This window comes from Nilaparvata lugens, chromosome 3 (assembly GCF_014356525.2).
Source record: "Nilaparvata lugens isolate BPH chromosome 3, ASM1435652v1, whole genome shotgun sequence".
NCBI lineage: Eukaryota > Metazoa > Arthropoda > Insecta > Hemiptera > Delphacidae > Nilaparvata > Nilaparvata lugens.
The window spans coordinates 50,473,785-50,499,653 of NC_052506.1; the positions used below are offsets into that span (position 1 = coordinate 50,473,785).

The window sequence follows — 25,869 nt, forward strand, 5'->3', positions numbered from 1 at the left end:
AATGACATATTAAACCAAAACAATGATCTTTTTCTAATTCATAGTTTTTCCTGCCCAAAAGTTACAATTTAGCATAATAAATTTGGGCTGATTTTATTTTTTCTTGGATTGATACAGTAGTAAATTGTGGAAATTATTGAGTAACTATAACTGGTAGCTCACATAGAAGTAGGTTATTTTCAATCTTTCAATGACATAATCATCCAAAATAATTATCATATCCTAAATCAAAGTTAATCTTCTCCCATAATCACAATGTAACACAACAATTTTGACTGGTCATTGTTTTTTTTTCATTCATGAATCGATACTGTGGTCAATTTTGTAATGATTATCGTTGGTCCTCTCCACATTTTGTTGAACATTTGAGTGTTGATTTGTGAAACAAAGCATCAGTTTTGTTTATCTGTTGAATGCAAAGCAGTGGTAGAGAGCAGTGAGATGGTCTCGCCAGAGACGGCGGCTGCCGAGCTGTCGAGCAACCACGCTCCAGGTGATCATTTTCTAGCATGCACCAGCTTGTTGTAGACTGCTCATTCACTCTGTGTAGCATGCGGTTTGGACATTTGCAGTTCTATTATTTTGTAAATAAGTACATCATTCACACTAGTTCTGTGTTGTTGTTCACGTTGATTTTCATCCATTTTAAAAACTTTTACCTTTCCCCGTCAGTGTTAATTTTAGATCTAATTAATTTCATAACAGTTTCGTGTTGGTTTTGTGTCAATTAAATTTATCTAATTGTGAGTAGTTGCTATCTCGACTTGGATTGTTGAAAGCCAGTTGTTTACTATTACGATTCCCAACAGTAGGCTACCATTATACACAGGCAAACGTACGCTGTGATATAAACTATATTCTATGATTCAATAATTCAATGAAACGTAAATATCACTCCGGAAAGCTTTTAACACATTATTTGTGATTGTGTTTTCCATTGATTAAAACATTTATGCGATACGAATTATTTATGTATGTTTGCAATTATTATTATCTACTGTCTTAGAGAAGAACAGGATTCGTCAATTTAGTAATAGTATATTTGTTCACACTACATGATTTTCCTGTGTATCTTGGTTGTGTATGTAGAACACCCAAGATAAAACAGTTTTTTCTACTATGATATTTATTGTGCTCCGGTGTATAAGTTTTTTTCAAAAAAGACAAAAACTGCAATACATATTCAGGAGTATTTTAAATCCTTTCATCAACATAAAGTAATTATTGTTTCAATGTTGAATGTTAGCCTATTATACAATATTTTAAGTTATGAATTTAAATTTTTTGATTTTATAAAATTAATTTGAAAATCAATAGAGAGAGACTTTCTCAATTGAGATCAAACAATAATATTTGAAATAATTTATAATTCCGTTTAAAGATGCAATTTTAAGTGCCGGTTGCACAAAAGCCGCTTAAATTTTAATCGTGATTAATTTCACGAGAACCAATCAGCAGAGAGAAGTACTTTCCCTTAGAGAAGGGATATTCCCTTATCTCTGCAATCAGAGAAGTGTTCTTTTCGAAAAAGCCTGCTCTGATTGGTTCTCGTGAAATCAATCACGATTAAAATTTAATCGCCTTTTTTACACCGGGCCTTAGTTTTTCTAAAACCATTGTTCCTATCTTGCAATAAAGAATTAGAATGACATTCTTTCATTGTTAAGTGTTTAGTCAGCTGAACATTCATGCAGCTGTGTTCTTCAAAATATTCAATCTCTACTGTTAGTACACCATCATAAGATTTTCTTATTAATAATTGCCGAAATGTTTGGATAATTGCAATCTTAAAACATTCAAGTATGAGATGAAAGATTTAAGTCCGGTTGCACAAAAGCCTGTTGAATTTTAATCATGATTGAATGCCTTGCGAACCAGAGAAACCTTTTTCGAAAAGAAGGCTTCTATGATTGATTCTCGTGGCATTTAATCAAGATTAAAATTTTACAGACTTTTGCGCAACTGGGACATAAAGTAAAAATAATATTATTCGCTCCACTCTAGCAACGAATCACGTGACAATAATTCTCATAGCGAATTGCTTAAAAAATTTGCAAAAATAGCACAGAAGTGCCTTCTTCCCCAATTGTCATTATTTTTCAAGCCCAAATCTTCTTGAGTTCAATTTATAAATATACTTGTATCATTATTTTTGTCTCCAATTGATATTTTGTACGAAGAATTAGTAGTCATTTAGGGTTTGCATTCATTCAACTTGTGTTCAAATTCAATTGATTAGTATTTAATTAATACCTGGAACATCGTATTTGGAATGGCAAACCCTCCCCAATTTAAAACTCCAACAATTTTGGAATAGATTAAATGAAACTCGTAGTTTGAAAAGTTTAGAAATGGGTTTTATTCTCAACTAGAGGACTGGAGAAATTTCATAATTTGTGTCTGCGTCTGCCCTGGATAGCCAATGAAGCCTTAATTCGCAGGCTCCGTGCACTGTTGCCGTGTTAGTACTGTACAGCGCAGCGCAGCGCTTCCTGTGAACTAGAACAATTTCATCCCAGTAGGCTGAGCATGTAGAAACTCACTCAAAATTAATACACTTCTACAGTTAGATTCATTTTAAACCGTCAGCATTGATTTTAAATAGTATCAATGTTTCCTATTCAACCAATGCTGACAGTGAATGTTACTGGCTGCCATCTGGCTTTCTTCTACTTGGCCGATAGAACAAGTTGAAATCAGTGGAGTGGAGTGTATGCTGCCTTTCAGAATGCTATTTCTATAAGACTTTTCTTATCATTTAGAATAAAATAATTGAATCATTATATCAATTGAAGCTTTGCAAACCCATTAAAACCATTTCAAAAAATGTGTTGTCGTTTATAGTGGCCCAATATCTATCTTATTTATTTCAGTATAACTCTCAATATTACTCAGTAATATGAAACCTCAGAAATTCGATCGATATTTAATAAATTTTTGAAGATTATGGTTTCTTGATCCATTCAAACTGTGATTTATTTTGATGTTCTAAACAACTACATGCAGTCAATTCACTTGCTGACTTTTTCAGCAGTATTTTCCAATGACTACAAATTCACTCATTAGATGAGGCGATTTCAGGTTTCTAGTTTAAAATCTTTGGATTGTTGTATAGTGTAAGTGTTGATATAAATAATAAAATAAAACTCTTTTTTCAAAGATCCCTTAAAAAACAAATAGTATTCACGAGTATAATACAGTTTGTTTCAGTTCTCTCTTGAATTTGAAATTTTGATAGGGTTAAACATTCGTCTCTCCTTCTCTCCATTAGCAGAACTTCCACTCTTTAGGGATATCAAATTGATTGGTGTATTCCCAAATTTATTTATTTATTCCCTATTGATTCATACAATAAGTACATCATCAAAAATGACAGGGAGAGAAAAAATAAGGTAACCTTGTGCTATTCCTCTTCCAAATTTAGATAGGGTTACACATAATCCGAAGTAGGTTGTCTTGTTGTTCACTTCACAAAATTCAGTTCTTTTTGTATAGAAAGGATACTTCTATAAAAAGGATATACCATTTGAAAAAAATAAATAATTTTATTTCCATCATAAATTTCACTTGACATTTGGCAATTTCACTTCACTTTAAGTTTTGGAAATTATATGACCACTTTGACAAGTTGTGTGGTCATTATTAGTAATGTATGTATTTAATTGTAATTCTAAATTGTTAAGACAATTTATGTAAAAGTATTTTTACATAAAAAGTAACATTACATATTATAATATATACACAAATAAGTAGGCTACAAAATACACATATTGTTGAATATGTTCCATTTGAAGAGAATTTACTGTATTCTGGATGCAATCTCCAGTTCCTAGAGTCATGTCCAATGAGAAACTATCTAATTCCATTTATAATCTTACAACACTTATTGATAAGTGTTAGGTTTATTAGTTCATATTCATTAGGTAATACCGTTTTTGTTAGGGATACTCTCAAATATCAAGAAATAAAACTCTAGGTTTTTATTTCTTAATATCATTAGGTATTGAATTCTTATTGTCAAAATAATAAAATTGATATTGTGTGATTCACAACACTATTATTTGAGTGGATTTCAAGCTATGAAAGCACTCATGCAATTTATATATTCACATTGAAAGGCTTGTGGGATGTGGGGAATGGGAATGGTGGTTCATTGAATGAAAGCTGTTTCAAATGCATGTTGACAAGATTGCATGCTGTATATTTCTCCAATACAGCATCTATATTTTTCATTTGTCATATTACTCATTTATTGGGAAGAATTTCCAAATTGCAATCATGTAGACCCAGACTGTTTCGAATTTAACACCCAATATAACATTTCATGAATTTATCCAACATTTCCAACGATAGATCTAGCCTATTCGGGAATGAAAAATTATTCTTTGTTTGAAATTTAAATCTTACTTTCCATTCAACACCATCTACATTCACGATAATGATATGTGACGTTCATTACATAGATTTATACAACATGTGAACAATGCATTCTTGTAAAATCTCCAGACAAGAAGACCTATTAAACAAAAACATATAGGTACTGTAATGAATAGAATTCTATATTTTATACCTGATACTTGAATTTTCACGATATTGCCTAACAAATGATATATTAAAGTATTCAAATTCTTCAATTTTTTTGTTCCATTATAAATCCTATCTATTGGACTGTAGAACTTATGTCTTGAAAAAATGATGTGCGTATGTTTGCATTTGCTTACAAGTTCAGGGTGAAAAAGTAATTTGAATAAAATTCATTCAGTGAGAATGAGATCGTCTAGTAATCATGTAGAAGCTCTCTTTAATTCCTAAAAACTGGCAATTTTTATAAAATGAATCAGGTAAATGAGACTATACGTGTTTCCCCTTAAAACCTGAGAATGGAGATAAACATTATGGGTTCAGATTGGAAAAGAGGCTGAGGATTGTGAAGTCCTACTCAACCTTGATGTGCTCTAGTAAAAGAACTTTTTTTTTGGAAATGAGAATAGCCTAAATAGTTGAAAACTATGTGCTTATCCTTGTTTGTAAGCTAACGCAGGCAAGAACAGGAATGTCATTCGGAATAACGATTCATCCAGTCGTTCCTTTCCAGAACACCGACAAAGCTTTGGCACAAAAATGACTAAGATGTCCAAGAGTCCAAGAATAGGGGTTCAGTGCAACTATCAACTATATTTAGCTTGCTTTCACTCTGAATCTCAGTAAGCTGCAATTAAATTGTCTGCGTATTTCTATTTAGGCTCGACATTATTATATTATTATTAATATACATTATTATTCATCCAATATCGAATAAATAGCCAATGGACAATAACAATACAGTATAATAAATGTCAATCAATTGTTGACTATAGTATAATGTTTTCGGAAAGCTTTATATTATATTGATCGTATTTACAAATATGCATTCAATGCATTCTTGATTATTTTCTTGATAAAATTTTTAAAACGATATGAAAATAGGTTTTTTATCCAACTTATATACAAAATGCACATCTATTTGTTGTATAATATATTGATTGTATGTTGATATTCAAATGCAGTATGTGTATCATGTCTGTCAATGTAATATTTATTCAATCATTAATGTTCTGCTCATTGTACATTGCCTGTTTCATTGTGAATAATGTATTATATTGTCTATAGTTGTTTGTCTCATTTATTGTTAGCTTCAGGTGATCGCTTCAAAGTGTTGTTATTCACGTTTGGTTTCACTCAATGATGTGTTATTGGGATTTTTTGTACTGTACTGCCTTTTAAGTTCGCTTGGCTTTTGATGTTTTAGCAACACTTTTAACATTGCTTTTTCAGGTTTTTAGTAAGTAGTATAACCATAATACTCGTTTATGTTTCACTCTTACGTCATTGAAATATAATATATTATTTACACATGTTTTGTTATTGTAGGTTAGAAGATAATTTTAGTGAGTTTTAGCTCAAAACAAAATAATCTTCTGTTTTCTCTGCCACCAAAAAACCTCGATTATGACAAGAATAAGATTTGAATTCATCTATGATTTATAAATGTCGAATAATTTATAGCGCATCAAAACACAATGTTTTGAATTTGACAGTTCATTGTGACTTAATAAATTGTGTCTATTTGGGGTTGATTCCCACATATCAATATGGAGTTGGATTCCTTCATTTATTAGCATTATCAGATTCCGTGTCCGGTACAGTAAAAATAATTTTTCCATGAGTTCCAAAGGAACTATTCATCCCCGAGTAGTAGGTAGGCTACTGGTAGGTAGGCTCCCCGGTAGGCTACTGGTACCGATTAGAACTCAAGAATATTTTCATAGAGAATAGAGTTTGTTACTGATATGTGGGAATCCACCTTCAGGATCCGTTCATAAAATGAAATATTTGTATCCAATTTCAAATAAATATTATAATTTTCATGTTTTTATCTCAAGTATTTCTTTTATTATAATTCAGATTTCAATACTTTGTTCTTCGACAATGTGACTCATGGATATGTTAATCAATTTATAAATGATTCATCAATTAATTTGAGACGTATTAATGGAATACAGTGCGTTACAGTAATTTTAGATTTGTCATGAATGTTTTTGAATATATTATCAACGATCTTTGAGTTCGAATTATCATTTTCTATCAGTGAGGTGTGCTATAGGCAGTAAGTAATATTTGCAATATCGCATTCAGGTCCTGTGATGAGAGCAGACTTTTGCACATTGAATCATCTTTCAGCTTGGTAGAATATAACGTAATAGAATATGATCAAGGAATAAACTATTACATTACTCATTGCAAAACATGAAAAAATTAACAAAAATACAAGCACACTTGTGATGAAAATCGATACATTCTAAAATATATAATTAATGCATTCCATATGCCTTCACAGAGAATTAATTCCATGAGTCCAAAATATATAATTAATTAATGTATTTCATTTGCCTTTTACAGAGAATAAATTTCATGAATTTTATTCTAGTATTAAATTTTTCAAATAACAATGGAATCCCTAGCTTAAAAATTACACGAGGGAAAGTATTAGAACTGGTGAAAAAAATACCAACTTGTGAAGTAATTCATCAATCATTTTAATGGAATACAGATACAGTTTCATTTTAAGCAAGATACAGTTACTTATTGGCATTAAACTTCAAAAATATCTCTAGCATACGCTACTGATTTAACTTCCAGATCGTTAGAGAAATTACACAATTTGTAACCTACCTCACAAATGATTTTTACCTACCTCACAAATAATTTTTACCTAGTATCATAGATAAGCAGATAGTTCTCAGAAGACTATTTACTATTCACAAAAAACAATTTCTCTGTGGTATTATGCACCATAGATGAATGATAGAAATCTACTTTTGAGAGTCATAGTTACTACAAGTCACATTTGAAGTATGATGATATTTAAGGCTAAAGAGAAAGTCTTTCACAGTACTTGCATTGTTTCTTTCCAACTGAGCTTAGATTCTTTGAAATTGATGACGAAGTTCAAGAATTGATAGGTGTCAAGTCTAACGCCACATGCATTTATGATGCGACCTTATCGAATCCGCCATTCTTTTGATGATTTTGTTGGATTTGTCGCCAAGTTAGTATAGTGAGATTCTCTTTAATCTGTCAGCATACCTCATAGATAACATTAATGCTTTCCATTCAAAAGATGCTGACAAGTTGGTAACTACACTTGACATGCTGTGGCCTGTCACTTGCATCGGCAATCTGACGCATTTCGAGTAACGGTCGGCTTACTTTCATTCCCCACATTCGAATGATTTTAAGACCGGATTTAATGACATTTCAAGGCGCCTTGTTGATTGTATTCCATGTGCTTAATTTTTTCTCTAAATTGGCCTACTATATAATTTCTCCCCTTAAAAATGAAAGAGTAAAACCTTGTTCCCTGCACATCTACTGATAGATCAATGAGTTGAAGTAGGAATAAAACTTTTTCAAAAAGTTCATTATAATTTCTCCGTTCCATAAATTTCAACTCATTGACGTACTGTAGTTCAATAAAACTGTAAATGGAAAGGGAAATCAAAGTAGAACAAAATAAAAATAAATATCGAGTGACCTGGCTGGCTAAAGTCTGGTGTTAGAGTTTCCAGAACAAAAGTAAAAATATTAGAATTTTTATCCATGTTGATTTCTTGCTGGATGATGCTATTTTACTTGTGTGTTGATAATAAGATGAGAAGGATCACATCATGAACTAATAAACATGCATTTTGAATTCACAACTCTTTCAGTCTTTCTTTTTTTTGTTAGGATGATGCCCACATGAGCTCCAGGCTTGAGGGTGGGTAATGAAACTAATGATGAGAGAATGATAATCTACCGGAGTCCAATCTGGTAGTAGATAATTAGCTAATGATGAATTGTAATTGAAAACAGAATTATCTAAGGAACGAAAATGTTTTTAAAAATAGGTGTAATAACAAATACATAATTAGAAATCAATGAATAGGTAGAATAGCAAATACACGAATAGAAAAAGCAAATACAAATAGAAATACACAAAAATAATAGAATTATTTTATAAATAGGTTTAATATCAAATAAATTATTAGAAATTAGTGAGTAGGTAGAATAGCAAGTACACAAATAGGATGATTGGTGGAATACATCCATAGACGTCACATGACAGTTCATTATTACAAATAATGAAAGTATTACGTTCCAATAATTTTATTTAATAAATGGCAAATTCATTGGTGAAATGAATACAAAGAAGTCACATTACAGTAACAGTTTATGAGTCAGAAGATGGTAGAAATTGGTAATGCTGAAAATACTTCATTGCTCTAATATTCATTATTTTATAGCTGGGAAATCTCACCAATCAGTTCAACAATGTAGTCAAACTTATAGTTCCTTCAAATATTCAGCATTGAAATGCAATTGCAATTGTTCATTTCCGGTTTACAAATTAGATTCTTCGTTCATCTGGAAAATTTTAGTCTTTTATTAATCCATTGTGTTCTGTTTGTTCCTCAGTTAAAGAGATAGTAACTAGTCAAGTAGTGAATGGTGGATTGTCGTCTCTCAACGCAGTCAACAATGGAGAAGTAACTGAGTGTCCCGTACAGATTAAGGTATAGTACATACATTTAACATTCGATTGAAGCTCTCTATAAATATGATCTAAATTCTATAAAGCATATTAAATATAAATTGTATGCTATTGCTTCAGTCTTGCTATGAAGTTGGCATGCCTCATGCAAATTATTTTCCCTAGAATAAGGAGGTCTTATGAATTATTTATAGTTTGGACTCTCAAATAGGAAGCCATAAATGTAATGAATTCATTTAAATATCTGATGCAATTGATGCATGGACATTTGAACATGCTCTACTTTCATACTTTGTTGCGTGCCTGGAATCTTCATTAGTACTACAGTATTTCAAGTTGTTCATGATCCAAAACCAAGATCGATATTTCTCATGCATTGAAGAAATTATTTTTGAAGATATACTGTTCTTTCATATTAGAACTGACAGAAGTTGTCTGATGGATCTATTCTCCACTACTGGTTGATTTTATTTTCATCTGATCTGGTGCTTTTACTCTCAATTTAAAGAACTTGATTAAATATGTGATTTGTATTTCAATTAACGTTCAATGATTCCATGTACAGTATTTAGATTTTAATCACAGTTAAGTCTTACTAAGTCATGTCAAGTGTTTAAGGTAAACATTTCGAACAATAGATTGTTTACGATGCAATTGGTGATTGTTTATTTATTTGTGAATACAATATATTACAGATCATATGAATATGATTGGAAAAGAACAACAGACTTGGCCCAAAATTAATATACACCAAAATTTTGATAAATTATAACATGTCAAAAAAAGGTTATGTTTCTACTTTTGAAAGTTCAAATTATACGGAAAAATCAGGGAATTGACTAGTAAGTAGTGAGTGTTAGGCGGATTTCACACCAAAGTTGGGCCGGGCCGAACCGAGCCGGGTGGATTGGCCGAGCGGAATCTGCCTGCGTTCGCACTGAAGCCGATTGCCGATTCGCTCAGTAATACAAAAATACAAAATACTGCTCAACTCACTACGTGGGAAGATCGAACTAAACTGAAAGAAGGCAGAATCCGCTTGAGCCGAAAACGCTCGAGTTGGGCGTCAAGCTGACTGCACAAATCCGCTCGGCCCGGCGTTGATTTGAATTCTCCCGACTAAATCCTGCATAGTTAACGCGCACGCGGATTCCGCTCGGCTCGGCCCAGCTTTGATGTGAAACCGCACTAACTGATGAGAAAAAAATGCTATGTAAATTTATTATTCTCTTATTTGGTCTATATTTCTTCCAATACATCCTTATTGAAGTCTATAAATTGGTTGGTTAATGAAGTTTGTTGGGGAAATCTATAACGTTTGCATTGAAAAAGTGATTTCAAGCATTAGTATAATGGAATGTTCCAATGTAATCAACGTTTTGTTTCAGGTAACTCGAGATCAGGACGTGAAACAACCATCTTACGTGAGCCTTGCTCGATGCATCAGCGGCTACACTCTTCTCACAACTTATGACAGTAAACAAAGGGAAGGATTCAGGTCCCGAGATATAAGTCCGGCAAGAGTTCCAGGTAATACTTTTCAGCTTTCTTATTGATTTGATTCGTGAGTTTTTGCGGTGAATTGACAATCATCCTCATTTATATTTTCAAATGACTTATGTTCATAAAAATAAATAATAAACAATAATAAGGGTCTTCAATTTCAAGAAAATCTATGTGGAGTAACCTACTTACTTACATTCAATTAAACCTTTCTGTAAACATTTAATTACAAGAATAATAATCATAATATTACTCTTGATATCTGAGAAACATGTTCCATTTAAATGACTAGTTACTAGGAGATGAAGTTTAGCTAAAATAATAACTTCGTTAAAGCTTCCAAGTCTTTATTGAACTGTTGAAGTCAATTCTGGAATTTCTATTTCATCTCAAATATCAACTTGTTTACAATACAGTATACTACACATAATTACTGTATTCCTTTCCTTTTTCCTTCGTCTTGGTACCCCCAGAAGAAGGGAGTTTATTATAGAAAATATAACAAACAAAAATGAAAAATACACTTATAAAAAGAAATCTTACAAACAAAACAAATGAATAATAAAAAAAGCAAGAATGACAGAAGATAAGAAAAATTCCTTTTCAAAACCTTCTAAAGAAGGTTTGACTGGAGGAGTCAAGTTTTACATTATATAAAAAACCCATAGAAATAGTACATTAATATAATCAATCAGTGATGATAATAATAATAATAATAATTTGTTGTCTGGTGTGATGACTGAGTGGACGACCACACTACAGGTGGGATGGGGTAATGAATCATACAGAACACAAAGTATCCCAATCAGGCGAGGCATATTCCAGGGGGACAGTTTGAGCCCCCTGTGGTTCTGTTTGGCTCTAAACCCATTGAGTAGAATGCTCCGTGACTCAGGCTATGGATATGTGCTTGAAAGAAATCCTCAGGTGAAGGTATCACATTCCTTATATATGGATGACCTGAAGGTTTATGCTGCCAACCAAGACCAGTTGAAAAATATGCTCCAGCTTGTTAAGAACGAAAAGTGTAAAGTGCTGCATGTGAAAAGAGGCCAAATATCAGGAGAGGGTGATGGAGCTATACAGTTGACTGAGGAAGTGCTTATTCAGAGTTTAGGCAGGCCAGATGAATACAAGTATTTGGGTCTTGCTCAGCTCTTATGCAGAGCTGATACTGTCATAAGAAGAGAAATTCAAAGGAAGACTGTGCAAAGCCTTGAGAAGGTATGCAGAACAGGGCTTAGCTCTAGGAATAAAATATCTGCTATAATTACCTGGGCAGTCCCTGTGGCCATATATACATTGGGCATAGTCAAGTGGACAGATACTGCTTTGCAGGAATTTGACAGAAAGGTAAGAACAAATTTGACAAAGAAAAGACTTCATCACCCCCGTAGCTCAATCCACAGGCTCTACCTGCCTAGAGGTGTTGGTGGAAGAGGCCTCTTGAGTCTGGAGACTATGTGTCGTCAACAGGAGGACAGACTGCGGAAATACTTCCACAATGCAAACAGTGGTCTGCTAAAGGCCGTTTGGTAGACGAGGAGTACAGCCCATTGCTACTGGCACATGGAGTCCAACAGCTAACAGCCAGCTCAGTTGAAGAGAGTCTGGAAGCGTGGAAGCAGAAAGAGCTGCATGGAAGATTTGCTGCAGCACTTCATTCTGATTGTGTTGATAGGAAATAATCAATTGTATGGTTGCAGACTAGTGGAATATTCGGTGAGACTGAAGGTTTCATGTTTGCCATTCAAAACCAGGTAATCAGCACTAGAGCTTTAAAACCAGCTATATATGTGATGGGGCTCATATTGGATAGTAGCTGTCGGCTCTTATGGCTTTCCGCATAGAATCGATACAGCATATAATTATTATGTGGTGGCTGCTCTGTACTAGCCGGTACAGAGTACTTGCAGCGGGTACAACAATGTGGCCAAAGTGGTTCATCAGGCATTGGCGAAAAGATATGAGTTGATAGCGACTGAGGTGTCCTATTACAAGTGTAAGCCAGAAATGGTCTTCAATGGTGAAAAGGGAAGGCTTCTTTGGGATTGTTGTATAACAACTGGCAGAGCAGTGGAGGCTAACAGGCCAGACATCGTCTTGTTTGACAGAAAGAATAAAGAGGCTTACATAATTGATGTGGCAGTGCCCCTTGATGAGAATCTTGTGAGTACCATTGTCGAAAATAAAATAAAATACCAGCCCCTCTCAATTGAACTTAAAGATATGTATAAATTAAGGAAGGTGGTAATAATCCCTATAGTAGTGTCTGCCAATGGACTGGTCACAAAAGAATGGAGACAAGCAATGGAACAACTGCACAACTGCAGTTGGAGAACTGGCATATGAGTATTATGCCGAAAGCAGCAGTTCTTGGTACAACTAATATTCTACGCAAGTTTCTAAGCCTCTGATCTGGGATAGAGTTAATGAGTCTCTGCTTTGAATTGCAACTATTTAGTCTTGAGATCAGAATTGATCCCCCCCCCCCCCCGGCTACTTAGTTATGAAGACAAAAAATATTTTTCAATAATAATAATTTTTGAACAGTTCCTTTCATCAAATTTCATTCTGCTATTTAGTTCTTTGGTCAATATTATTTGCAGTAGCAGAAGTCCTTAGTTCTATTATATAACTTTAATTGGATATTTAAAATAATATTAATTTTAAAATTTGAGTTTTGACTTATTTTTGTATTCACATATATTCGCCTGTTTTATCTGGATTCACCTTCAATTCAATGCTTCAGGTTTTGAATTCTCTCTCAATTTTACCAGGTTCTTTTCCTACTTATAATCTCATCATCCATTCCATTTATTCACAAGTACAAAATCGAATCAATGATTATTAGAGAATCAACAGGATTAGCTCAAACTGTTATTGGTTGAGCACATAAACTGTTGGTCCTGGCTGATTAATAGAAATTATGTTACCTATTGACGGTTTAAACTATAAATTCAGAATTCAGGGGGAGCTTCCCGTAAGGGACTCCCCACCAACAAAAAAGGCATGAGTTCACTTCTTTTACTCAAAACTGTTTCAATTAGAAATTTTAATAGTACTGTTTTTAATAAAGGTAGTGTAAAGAGGTTATGCCTATTCTAATCATATTCATAAATACTCGACTTCTCAAGTAATTTTACTTATATACTCGAATACTATTAAATGTAAGTTTTCATTTTAATAGATATAATAATAATAATTTTTCCTATCAAATCGAGTGAATAACTATCTCTCCATAAACAAATTAACCTTTATAAAGAAAACAAATTGTTTAGAAGAGATCATCTTAATGATTTTGTATTTATTTTTCAGTTCTTCTGAATGCTGGCTCTCCAAGCAACGGTCAGGTGACTGGCGGACGCCTCCCTCTCCCCCTGCCTCTCCCTCTCTCACCACTATCGCCGTCCTCAGCAGACGCAAAGTTGGCTCCTAACTGTACTTCACCTATCAAAAATATGGACTCAAAAAGTAAGTTTATCTTCGTAACTTATTCCCTAGAAACCTCAATTCCAAGACTTTTCTCATTTCTCTCTTCAAACTAAATTTCTTTAATTTATAATTTTTTATTAAATTTTTCCCATTTTTCTTATTTTCCATTATCATCATCTTCATTGAACTGATTAAATACTAAACTGGAATCTTTTAAGATATCACTTCTATGTTAAATGCTACGAATTCGATAACAATGCTACTGGTCAATTGTGATTTTGATTGATATTTAAAATTTAATTAATACGATGAATAAAATCTTGAAAAAACTGATTTTTTTTTACTTAGCCTATGCATAAACTTAAACGGTATCCTATTTTAGAGATCTATAGTGAGATTCACACTATGAAATCAGCATCTGAATGACATTAGTCATTCGTTAGTTATCAGTAGTTAGTGCTATCCTTATTTTTTTTCTGACAAAGCTATCATTTTATAGCTCCGCACCGTTGTCAAATCATTTGTAGGCCATGAAGAAATATTACAAAAATATTTCATCTCGATTACATAAATGTATTATTAAATCATGTAAGTTAAATATATAATATTTTCCTGGTGAAAATAATAGATTTTATATATTAAAGATAATTGATATTTACTCGTATTAACAAGAATTAACAATAAATATTTTATCAGATACACCGGAATGACTTGAATCACAACTATCTACTATAGAAGGCAGTGGAGGTAATAAATTTGGCAACTATGCCGTCCTATCATTTCAACTGTTTTTATAACGTCAATATAATTGTCGAACAGAGAAACAACAGAGAATTGAACAGAGAAACAACCGCTTATAATTCAACCATGATATAGTTACAAATAATCATGATAATCATAGGCCTCTATTGATTTAAGAAAAAATTGTTTTATAAATGAAATGGTTCTTCCTCGTAAGTAGTCCAGTCAATATAGACATAAAAAAGGGGGTGTGCTTGCAATTAATATTGTAGTTCTGATTTTTTAATATGTTATTTGGATGCATGAGAGAAGTCCAGAACCAATTTCTTCATGCAAAATTTCCTTGCACTAGATAGAGGATGGCCCAAAAACCTCGTATTTTCTGTTCATTTTCTAGTTCTCAGCTATTTCTGCCAAATCCAGTAATCGGACAGAAAAATTTGCTTTCACTTTTTTCTAGATTATAAATCTGAATAAAATGAGATGATTCGGAACTCTTCATCTCTAATGAGAAATGAGTTATGATTTTTCAAAAATGAGTAAAACCATAGATAAAGGATAAGCATAAGCTATATTTCTTGTCTCTGGTAAAACATAAAGAAAAAATCAATTCTGATGAATTTTAGTTTTTGATGAACAATATATTCCGATTGTTTCCATTTAGATGTATAATTCAAAATCTCTCTGGGCGTATTTTTGTGCTCTATCTCATATAGATTTCAAGGTACACCTGACAACAATGCTCCTTGTATTGTGAAAAACACCTAATTTTCAGCTTCAACCATCATCACAAACTCAAGGATCATAATTTCAAACATTTATAGCTTTTGATACAATACTTAAGCCCATATTTCAATACACAAAAACTACAGAAGCTCAGCTGGGGTGTAATAATATTGTGTTAGAAGGAATTTGAAATAACGCCAAAGATACGCCCAAATCTCTAATTATATAATATAGCGTATGACATTTTCTTATTCGTAAGTCCTTGTAATTTCGCACTGTTTACAAGTGCACGTCAAAATTTAAAATGAATTGGATCGCCTGAGGGCTTGCCACAGTAAAGTCACTACTGTCACTCAGGTAGGCACGTCTGTCACATTCATAGAAAATGTGTTCCATTGTCTGCAATGGAGCTCCACAATCGCATCCTGGAGAGTCTATAAAGCCCCATTTGAAAAGAGATGCTTTGCATCTACCGTGCAATGTTCTGATTCGGTTTAATGCGACCCATGCGTGTCGAGGAAGGTCAAATCCTGGTGGCCTGGTGCACTGTCTGAGAGCATTTGGAATTATAGGAGGTGTCTCCTCTCTCCATCAGACAAAAATTCTCACTCTAGAGGCTCTCTGCCAGCTTTATTGTTGGCATTCTGGATTTGAGGTTCCTCATATTCAGGTCTGGGATATCCTCATGAATTGGAAGCTGCTGGCTGGAGCATATCCTGTTGTGCAGTCGCAGGAGGGCCTGACATCTGCGCAGATTGGGAGGTGGTATCCCACTAAGAACAGGTAGTCAGGGTACTGGTGTTGTTCTCAGGGCTCCAGTGATAATGCACATTGTGTTGTTAAGTTGCACATCCAACAACTTAGTGTGGTAGCTGTTCATCCAGGATGAAGCACAATACTCGGCAGAGAATACACCAGACCAAGGCTTGAGCACCTCAGAGTTGATGAAGATGAGCCCCATGTGGTGCCACGTGATTTTTGTATCAAATTACTCCTCGTCTTCACCTTGGCTACCATGTTTTTAATGTGTTGATTGAAGGAGAGTGTCCTATCAAGGGTAACACCAAGGTATTTTGGAAAACTGTTGTGGCGCAGTTTAGTGTTGCTCATTGTCACCTTCAGCTTGGCATTTGCCATTTTATTATTCAGGTGAAAGGCAGACACTTCAGTTTTTCCCATGCTGGGGCACAGTCTCCATTTTGAGCAATAAACTGCTAGAGCATCCAGGTCACTGGTTAGGGTCTCCTCCCTGCTCTCCAGGCCCTTGTTTTGTGTGGCAAGGGCTATGTCATCTGCATAAGAAAGACTCTGGACCTAAAACAGGGAAGGTCTGGAACATATAGGTTGAAGAGAAGGGGAGCCAGAACAGAGCCTTGAGGCAGGCCATTATCCAGTCTTCTAGTTCTGCTCATCTTGTGTCCCATTGAGACCTGAAATGATCTATTTTTCAGCATGTTGTTCATGCTCATGTCAGCATGTCAGCTATCAGTTGACATGGAATGACTTGCAGCAATTTAAATATGTGCCCCTCTTCCCAGACAGTGTCATATGCTGCCTTCAAGTCAACAAATGCAACAGCTGTTTTCTCTTGCCTCTGGTACCCAGCCTCAATGTAAGTTGTGAGAGCCAAGACCTGGTCCTCACAGCTACGCTCTGGCCTGAACCCCGCCCGGTCCGGCTATGCCGCCCCGCCCGGCTTGTGCTGGCTATGAGGGAAATCAGATAAAACATATCTCACTGCAGGCAGTGGTTGTCCCAAACTATTCTTGCTGATGAAGCACAGATCAGGGTTGTAGTCTCTGCCCCATGCAGCTGATCGGAAGGAGCCTCTCTGTCTTTGGCATCAAAAACCAGATACATATTATTGTCATCTGACCATTCAACAAGTGATAGGCCACAACTGTTATTTTGGGCATAGTTCCACATGTCATGATGACTGTTGAAATCTCCAACAAACATACATGGATGATCACTGCTGCATTTAACATTTTTCTAATTTTAAAGGCTAGACTGGAGTACAATAATTTTCATAATATCCTAACGAAGTTTTCTACCCTGCACTAAATAGTTGAAATTATTCGGTGATTGAATCGAGCGAGGAAGTACTTTGACCTACTGATGGAATGAAGCATGCTCAAATGAAAAATGCAGGCGAGCGAAGCGAGCCCGCTGATCTCATTTTCGGACGATCCAGCCGGGGGTCCAGGGGGCTGAGCCCCCTGGCTAGACGGATACGGCGAGCGAAGCGAGCCTGACGGCTAGTAAATTAAATAAATATAAAGAATATATTATTAATATAGTAATATTATATAATATACAATATCATATTGTAATATGATTTATATTATTAATCACTAATACTATATTTATATCGGCCTGTCTCCCAAGATCTTTCTTAATTGAGATTTTAATTGGTTGCCTTTCAGGGATTTGATGTGCTCTGGCAATTTATTGAAAAATATGACCCCTTTAATAAATGGATCATTCTCTGTTAGTTTCTTATTCACCCTTATCCTGTGATAAAATTTAGAGTTTCCAGTGCTCTTGCTATGTATGTCACTTGAAGCAGTCAATTTATGTGAATTTCTGTGGATGAAGATTATGGTTTTATATATGTAGAGAGAGAGAGAGCATAAACTGTCAATATTTTATAGTTTTGAAATGTAGTTCTACAAGAGTCTCTATATCCAAGTCCGAAAATATACCTCAATATTCTTTTTTGAACGAGAAAAAGTCTATTCATGTATTTATTGACTTCATGAATTGAAGAATTCTTCATGACTTGAACTAGTTATTATGATAAATTGTGAAAAAGAATATATTATTAATATAGTAATATTATAGTAATATTAATCTCAAAGATTTGTACAAAAGATTGTAGGCTACATACGTATTCAAATATTAGCATAACATGCAATTTTATTTATTCATTTATTTTTTGAATAGAGCGAAAAATACAATAGTCAGAAAAGAAAAAATAGGCTATTGCCCAAACATTTTATATTTCTAAATTTTGTCTTAAATCGCCCAAATATTATGTAGGTTAAGTCCATTTTAATTGAATGAAAAAGACTAAGAAATTGTCAAATTTCTTAACAAAATTAAATTTACATCAAGTTTAAATTATTACTGGGTTTTTGTATAGAGAAAACAAAAAGTGTTTCATGATCGCTCCTTTCAAATCATTATTGTTGATCTATAGAAGGGCTATGTGATAATGATCCATTACATATAGTGCATTTATTTAGAAAATTTAAATAAATTTTATGTAAAAAATTTCAATACCGTTCAAATTCAAACCATATTGAACGTCATAACTTGATGTGCATGATTGTGCTATTATAATCATGAATCCTGAAAATTTTATGTACTTATCTATCATTTTGCAAAACACTTGAATGCCAAATTAATGTATTTTCTTTTTCGCAGATTATACTAGGATTTCTTCAACATCAACAGATTTTACAACGATTACTTCAACCTCAACATGCTCTTCATCTTCTGTCTTGCAAAGAGTGGAGAGAATATTCGGTCCTGGAGCTTTGGCTCAGGGATTCTACGCTAGAAATAGAACCAGGAACTTAATACAAGCTCGGGTTAGTTCACAATTTCAAATTAAAATTAATTTTACTGCCACAAAGTGTACATTCACTTGGAAGTTACTACTCCTCTAATATGGAGCAAGTTCGTGTTAAGAGGAGGATTCAATACTGTACAACAATAGGTACAGTACGAGAAAATAAGAAGTTGACTTTCCACAGCTGTAGTTTAAAAAATAAACTAAGCACATACTAATATAAACTATTGACACACAGTACAATTTTAATAACTGTCCCTAGTAAATAAGAATGAATAATAGATTCAATATTAAAAGACAGGTTGGTCCAATTTTTTGGAAACACAACAGATGCACTCTTTTAAACATTTCAATTTTTGAACAATTGATGAGTCTATACTTATTAAGGTTTAAGACTAAACTGAGCCTGCTCCAGCTCCATATACACTTGTCGCATTGCTCCACTTTGAAGAATATCCCTTAGTCATAAACTCGTGATCTCTGGATCATCAAATTCCTCATTTTTACTTTCCTTGCCTTACTATCATAGGTAAGGAAAGTATTGCTTGCCAAAAAAGTTAAGGTACCAATTTCAAGTTTTCTATACGTTTAAAGGTCCCCTGAGTCCAAAGACATGATTTTTGGGTGTTGGTCTGTGTGTGTGTGTATGTCTGTGAACACGATAACTCCATTCCTAATTAACCGATTGACTTGAAATTTTAAACTTAAAGTCCTTCTACCATGAGGACCCGACAATAAGAAATTCAATTTAAGATGGCGGATAAAAAACCATGTTTTTCACGTTTTTCTCAAAAACGGCTCTAACGATTTTCTTCAAATTTATACCGTGGATAGCTATTTATAAGCCTTATCAACTGACATAAGTCTCATTTCTGGGAAAATTGCAGGAGCTCCGTAATATTCTTGAGAAAAATGGCGGATAATTACTAAAAAACCATGTTTTTTACGATTTTCTCAAAAACGGCTCTAACGATTTTCTTCAAATTTATATCATGGATAGCTATTTATAAGCCTTATCAACTGACATAAGTCTCATTTCTGGGAAAATTGCAGGAGCGCCGTAATATTCTTAAGAAAAATGGCGGATGATTACTAAAAAACCATGTTTTTCGCGATTTTCTCAAAAATGACTGGACTGATTTATTCAAATTCATACCCTGTATAGTTTTATCAGCTCTATCAACTGGCATAAGTCTTTTTCCTTGGAAACTAATGGGGTCCACTCCATCCTTGAGAAATGGACTTTGTAAGCTCCTTCTCGTACATGAGGTAGGTAGGTAGAGCATTATGTAGGTAGAACACATAGTCGAGATTATTTCATCCGTAGAACAGCTGTTTTGACGACTTTTAAAAAAATCATCGAATTTCACAATAATTTACACAAAGAGAAAATTATTACTCTGTAAACAATTATATATACATATATATATATATATATATATATATATATATATATATATGTGTGTGTGTGTGTGTATATACAGTAGTCTGATCGTAGTTCTAAATATGTTGCCGCCAATCGTCATTATGTTATTCTTCTAAATTATTATTCTCGTTTAAGAATGTGGCTAACAGTAAAGTTCAATGAGCAAGGAAAGTTGTGTGAGTGTACCCACTACCTCCGTAAACAAAGCCATAGTGCATGACAGGTGGTTGATGGACGTCAGCACAGGTAGGGCTCCTACACCAATAGAAACACTAGCTGATATAGATCAGCTGAAATCAACAAATTTTTATTGGTGTAGGAGCCCTACCTGTGCTGACGTCACCAGAATGCACTAAGGCTTTGTTTACGGAGGTAGTGGTGTACCACACCAGATTTTTTATAGTTTATGTGTATGCACATCCCACCATAGATGCTGATCTTTGGTGACACCAAGGAACTTGCAGCTGTTACTCTTCTTGAGTTTTACCCAGCAACTCTACTAAACAATCCTGCAACCCCTTGATCTCAACAACAAATCTAGTGCAGGAGGCTAGGTGGCGGCCTTATAAAGGGAGAAACCAATGAACTTAGTTTTATTACAATTTAAAGTTGATTTGTTTTTATCTTACCATCATTTTATCCCAGCCAACCTATTCTCTGTAACATTATAAACCTCCTCCCATGTAGTGTATTTTACACTCAGAACTATGTCATCGGCAAAGGACTGCAGATGGACATCCTCTCCTAAGCTCATAGAGCACAAGTCAACAATGCATATGACAATAATAATGTACCCAAGACTGTACATTAGGGCACTCCATGGACTATTTCTAAATAGGAACTGAACCAACTGAGTGCACAACCAGTGATGTTCTTCCTCTCAAGTTTTTTTATCAATCTAGGGTCTGAAACCGTACAAAACGCTTTGGCCAAATCTTAAAAAACAGCAAGTTTTTTCCCCTGATCCAAGCCATTGTAAAGAATATGTGTTAAGTCTGCTATTGCATCCGCACTTTTACTACTTCTAAAACCATATTGCATATTAGATAGCTTTCCATATTTCTCAAGAAATCCCATTAAACATTTTTTTAAGATGCTTCTCCAGAATCTTGGCAAGGTTAGACACTAAGGAGTTGGGAAATAGGCATGTAATTGACCATTTCCAGGTCACTACCACCCTTGTATATTGACTTTATAACCGAACTAATTTCTACAACATTTTTAAAGCTATTGGTTAAAAATGCATATTTTCATCAATTCGTTGCATATTGACTACAATATTTTTCAGAAGTTTACTAACAATCAGATGAGGTTTAAAACTTTTAAAATAGATGTTATAAACTAATGACTCAAGAAATCAGGGAAGATAAGTGTATAAGCCAGTATATATTGTAATATACATAAATAAAGTACTCAATCAATCAAGAAGTTTGATCTATATTTTGTTCTAATTAATTTTGTCAATTCATAATTTATTGTAATTTATTTACTTGGTTACTGACTGTATATCTTTTCATGAATGATCTGTCCCTTGAACATAATAATTTAGCTTGTCTTGTCTTATCTTTGAAATGTAGAATCCAGAGTACCAGTACAATGTGGTGGTATAATGAATCTTTCTCATGGAAGTAAGAGTAAATGTATTTACCAAAAGCTATGCTTCTGTAACATGGACCATGAAGTGTGGAGTAACTTCTATAAAATACACACAGCTTTTTGCTATTTTATACTCTTCATAAACTGGCTCTGATGCTTATTCAATTCAATTTCATCTATTCCTTACCATCATCATTCGAGGAGTATTTCTATTATGATTAGTTTTTACTTTCATTTTAAAGTTTTCACTTAATATTATGTTGTGTATAATTTATTATTTACAGAGATTTGACCACATAAAAAGACCTTTAGTCATGTTGATACAGTTTCAACTAGATTTATTGTGACTGAATGTGTTCAAATGATTGCTCCATTTTGCAGGAAGAACCGAAAGAGAGCAATAATAACGTTTCCGTGTCCAATTCAAGCGAAGAATCTCTGCCAGTGCTTAAGCTCTTGAGGCCGGAATTCAGAGCCCAGTTATCAGTTGCCAGGCATAGATACAGTAACAATAGGTATGTATTCACCATTCAAAATTATACTTTCATTGTAACTGTTTTAGGATTGATTTTATCTGCTTGGCTTGAGAAGTAGCCCGCTGTATGCGGGTTCTACAGCAGCTTAAACCAAATTAGAGAAAACTGATAAGGTTGTTTTTAAATCGCCAAAGTATAATGCATCTGACGTAAGTATAGTAATTGACAAAACCTTGAATAGTAAGCAATATTGCAAGATCGTAAAATCATATTTCAGGGTTTTTTTAATTATTCACAACGAGCTTTAAAAGCACTATACAAGAGACACGGCATTCTTCTTTATTATTGTTATCTTCCATTCATTATTTTCCTCACTTGCTCTCAATTATGTGAGTTTTATAAATAACTAGCTGCCCCGGCGAACTTCCTACCGTCAAATAATTTAATGCATCTCATGACAAACTTTAGCTGGATGCACACCTGAGGAGGCGCGATATTACATTTTTATATAGATAATTTTCCAACTGCAAAATAACTAATTTACTAAAAATCAATTAATTCTGAACACCGAAGGCAGCACAATTATTCGAAACAAAGCAATGTCTTTAGAGCATGTAAGTCTTCAACCTGAGGCCACACTGCCGGATGGTTACACACAGAACAGTCATTTTGTTTTTAGTCGGGGCGTTTAGAATAAAATACATAGAAGGTAATGGAGCAGCACACACTCTTGTCTACTATCTACCGACGGCTGTTGTATGACGCAATGATTACAACAGCTGATTTTTATTTCTGTATGTGGCCAGCTCACAAATCTTCTCCCATAAGGATAACATGTAGACTTTGAAGGACCGTAGGAAAGAGTCCTGAAGTCGGATTATAAATTTGATACGCCATAAACCTGGTCCTGAAAATAACGAACACAACTAAAAAAATCAACAAATTTGGTTATTTGCACAAATAAAAAAGTTATTGAATGCTCATAAAAGTGTATAGATGGAAAAGTTTGGGAGACAATTTTTGACTCAGCAGTTCTGTTAAGGGTAGTTTTTTCATTGTTGGTATCTTTGAACCAACCATTCCCACCTCCTTAGCCCAGGGATTAGAAGTGGGGAATTTTGATATGTTTACCTCCTTACTACCCTTAACAGAACTGCGGGGTCGAAAATTGTCTTCCAAACTCTTCCATCTATAACCTTTCCTTGACTGGACTATTTAGATTACGTTATGGTTGACTCCAGTAGAGTGGTTTAGACAAGTGACATTAACTTCATCACTGTTCTAATCGATCACGAATCAGCAGTTTGGGTGGGTGTCAGTTTGTCGAAATATCAGTTTGTCAAGTTCCCGTTGCTTTCAGAACGTCCTGCATATCGCAATTTATAAGCAAAAACCTAACCCTCTAACCTACCTATTCACCTTTGAAACATTAATAAACATAAACATCCAGGTGATGCCCTGATGCCGTGAAATTCGACGCACTGAACGGCTCAACTTCCTACTTGTTTCAGTTTCTCACGAAAAATGTTCAAAATAGTCACGTGGTGAACTGAGACCTGAGCGTTTAGACGCTGGCTTTGTAGACCAGAGGCCCCAGGTTCGATTCTCGGCCATGCCATATATTTTTCTCGGGCCACTCTTGCGCTCCTGAAGTTCACGTTAAATTGTCGGTCCTGGCTGCCTGAAAACAGTCGTTCAATCATGTCAGAGGCCCTAAAATTGATATGGTGCGACCAGAAAAGTCCTAAAGTCAGACCTGAGCCAGCTAGATCACTCAGCATTTATTTACTAATGGTGAAAATACTTGTTTGAACTGCCAGCATTGACTGAATGGGAAGCAATCATCTTATTTATAAGGAATGCAGACATTTGTAATTTAATATAACTAAAATCATATCAGTGTGAACTGAACTCATAAGGTTCATATTTCAACTCAATATTCATTTTTTATGGAGGTTGCAGAGAAGTTGGTCAGGTGTATATGTAGCTATAGGACATAATACATAGCTTTTTTATGTTGTTTGTATGAATATTCCACCTTTTTACAGCAATCAGTCAGAAGGCTTCGTTTTCTAATGCCCATGAATAATAAGAGCTGAGCTAAAATTTATGAAAGATAATAATTGCGCTTGAAAAAAATTAACGATTCCTATAATTGACAGTTCAAAATAAACTCATATGAAGTTTATTTTTTTCCATCGAACAGGTAGCTCTTATTTCGACAATATCAATACAAATAATAATTTAATGTTCATTGTATGTTTGTTTTTAAAGCCCTATAGTAAATAAAACATTGAATGTTGAATTTTCTGAAATTGGATATGGTTTACTGTTTGAAATATTGGTCTTCAATTATTATATTTAATTGATGAAAATTAAATAAAATACGGCAATATTATATACTGTTGCATGTTGTCATGAGACTCAGTTGTTGGAAGTGAAATTTCACAGCAGTGGTAAAATAGAACTAACTCTTCATTCTAATGGTTTGAATACTAAGTTATGCACATATTGAATAATTATTCACATATTGGTAGAATCCCATAAATAGGTTACAGTATTCAATAAGTAAAGTATATTAATATAAAAACATATGAATTCAGGGCTACTTTCTTGTATTTAAAAATAGAATTATAGTACCCTTTGAAATTAATAAAATAATAAAAAAATTTGTATTCTTGTTTTATTATTTTATTAATTTTAAAGGGTACTATAATTCTATTTTATAAATAATATAAAAAAATTCAATTTTTTCTCAGGAATTCCAGTAAAGACGAGCCGGATGCACAAGTTGCAGCTCCAAAAGAGTACAAGATACCAATCACCATTGAGGCTGATGCCCCCAAATTAGAAACTAAGAATGGACGGACACAACCTGCAGAGAAAAACGGCAGAATAGAGTTGGAAGAAAAGGATGGCAGGTATTTTCTCAAGGTGAGATATTTTTTGTATTATTTATTGTACTGGGTCCGGCAGTCAAACCTGACGGTTTTTAAGTGGGGATAGGTGGTGGTGGGGGTGACTGGGCGGGTGGGGATGGGCGCCATCTTGTTCACCTCGAGTGGAAGTTCATTAGTTCAGTAACAATGGAGCGTTGGACCGCTGAACATCGTGCGTTTGTAGTCGAGACGTTTTTTAGAAATAATGATTCTGTGATTCTAACGCAAAGGAGTTTCCGTATACGGTTTAACATTCCCCCTCGTGGTGCGATCCCGTCACGAAACACAATTCTTCTGTGAGTTCGGAACTTTCAGAACACTGCGTTTGGAACCACAAGAAGGAGAGGAGGATCACCTCGAACGGTAAGAACTCCTGC

At 34.2% G+C, this 25,869-nt stretch overlaps 1 protein-coding gene across 2 annotated transcripts in view; it reads left to right on the forward strand.

Moving 5' to 3' along the window:
- LOC111058338 overlaps positions 1-25,869 on the forward strand; it is a 44,925-nt gene that overhangs the window by 6,724 nt on the left and 12,332 nt on the right. The window contains exons 2-8 of one of the 2 annotated variants that reach the window (XM_039423962.1): positions 422-493; positions 8,998-9,095; positions 10,462-10,603; positions 13,895-14,050; positions 18,908-19,074; positions 22,459-22,592; positions 25,313-25,487. In XM_039423962.1, coding sequence (XP_039279896.1) covers positions 442-493; positions 8,998-9,095; positions 10,462-10,603; positions 13,895-14,050; positions 18,908-19,074; positions 22,459-22,592; positions 25,313-25,487 — 924 coding nt within the window. In that variant the 5' untranslated portion in view covers positions 422-441. The remainder of the gene's footprint in view (positions 1-421; positions 494-8,997; positions 9,096-10,461; positions 10,604-13,894; positions 14,051-18,907; positions 19,075-22,458; positions 22,593-25,312; positions 25,488-25,869) is intronic. The other variant, XM_039423961.1, reaches the window with a different exon arrangement.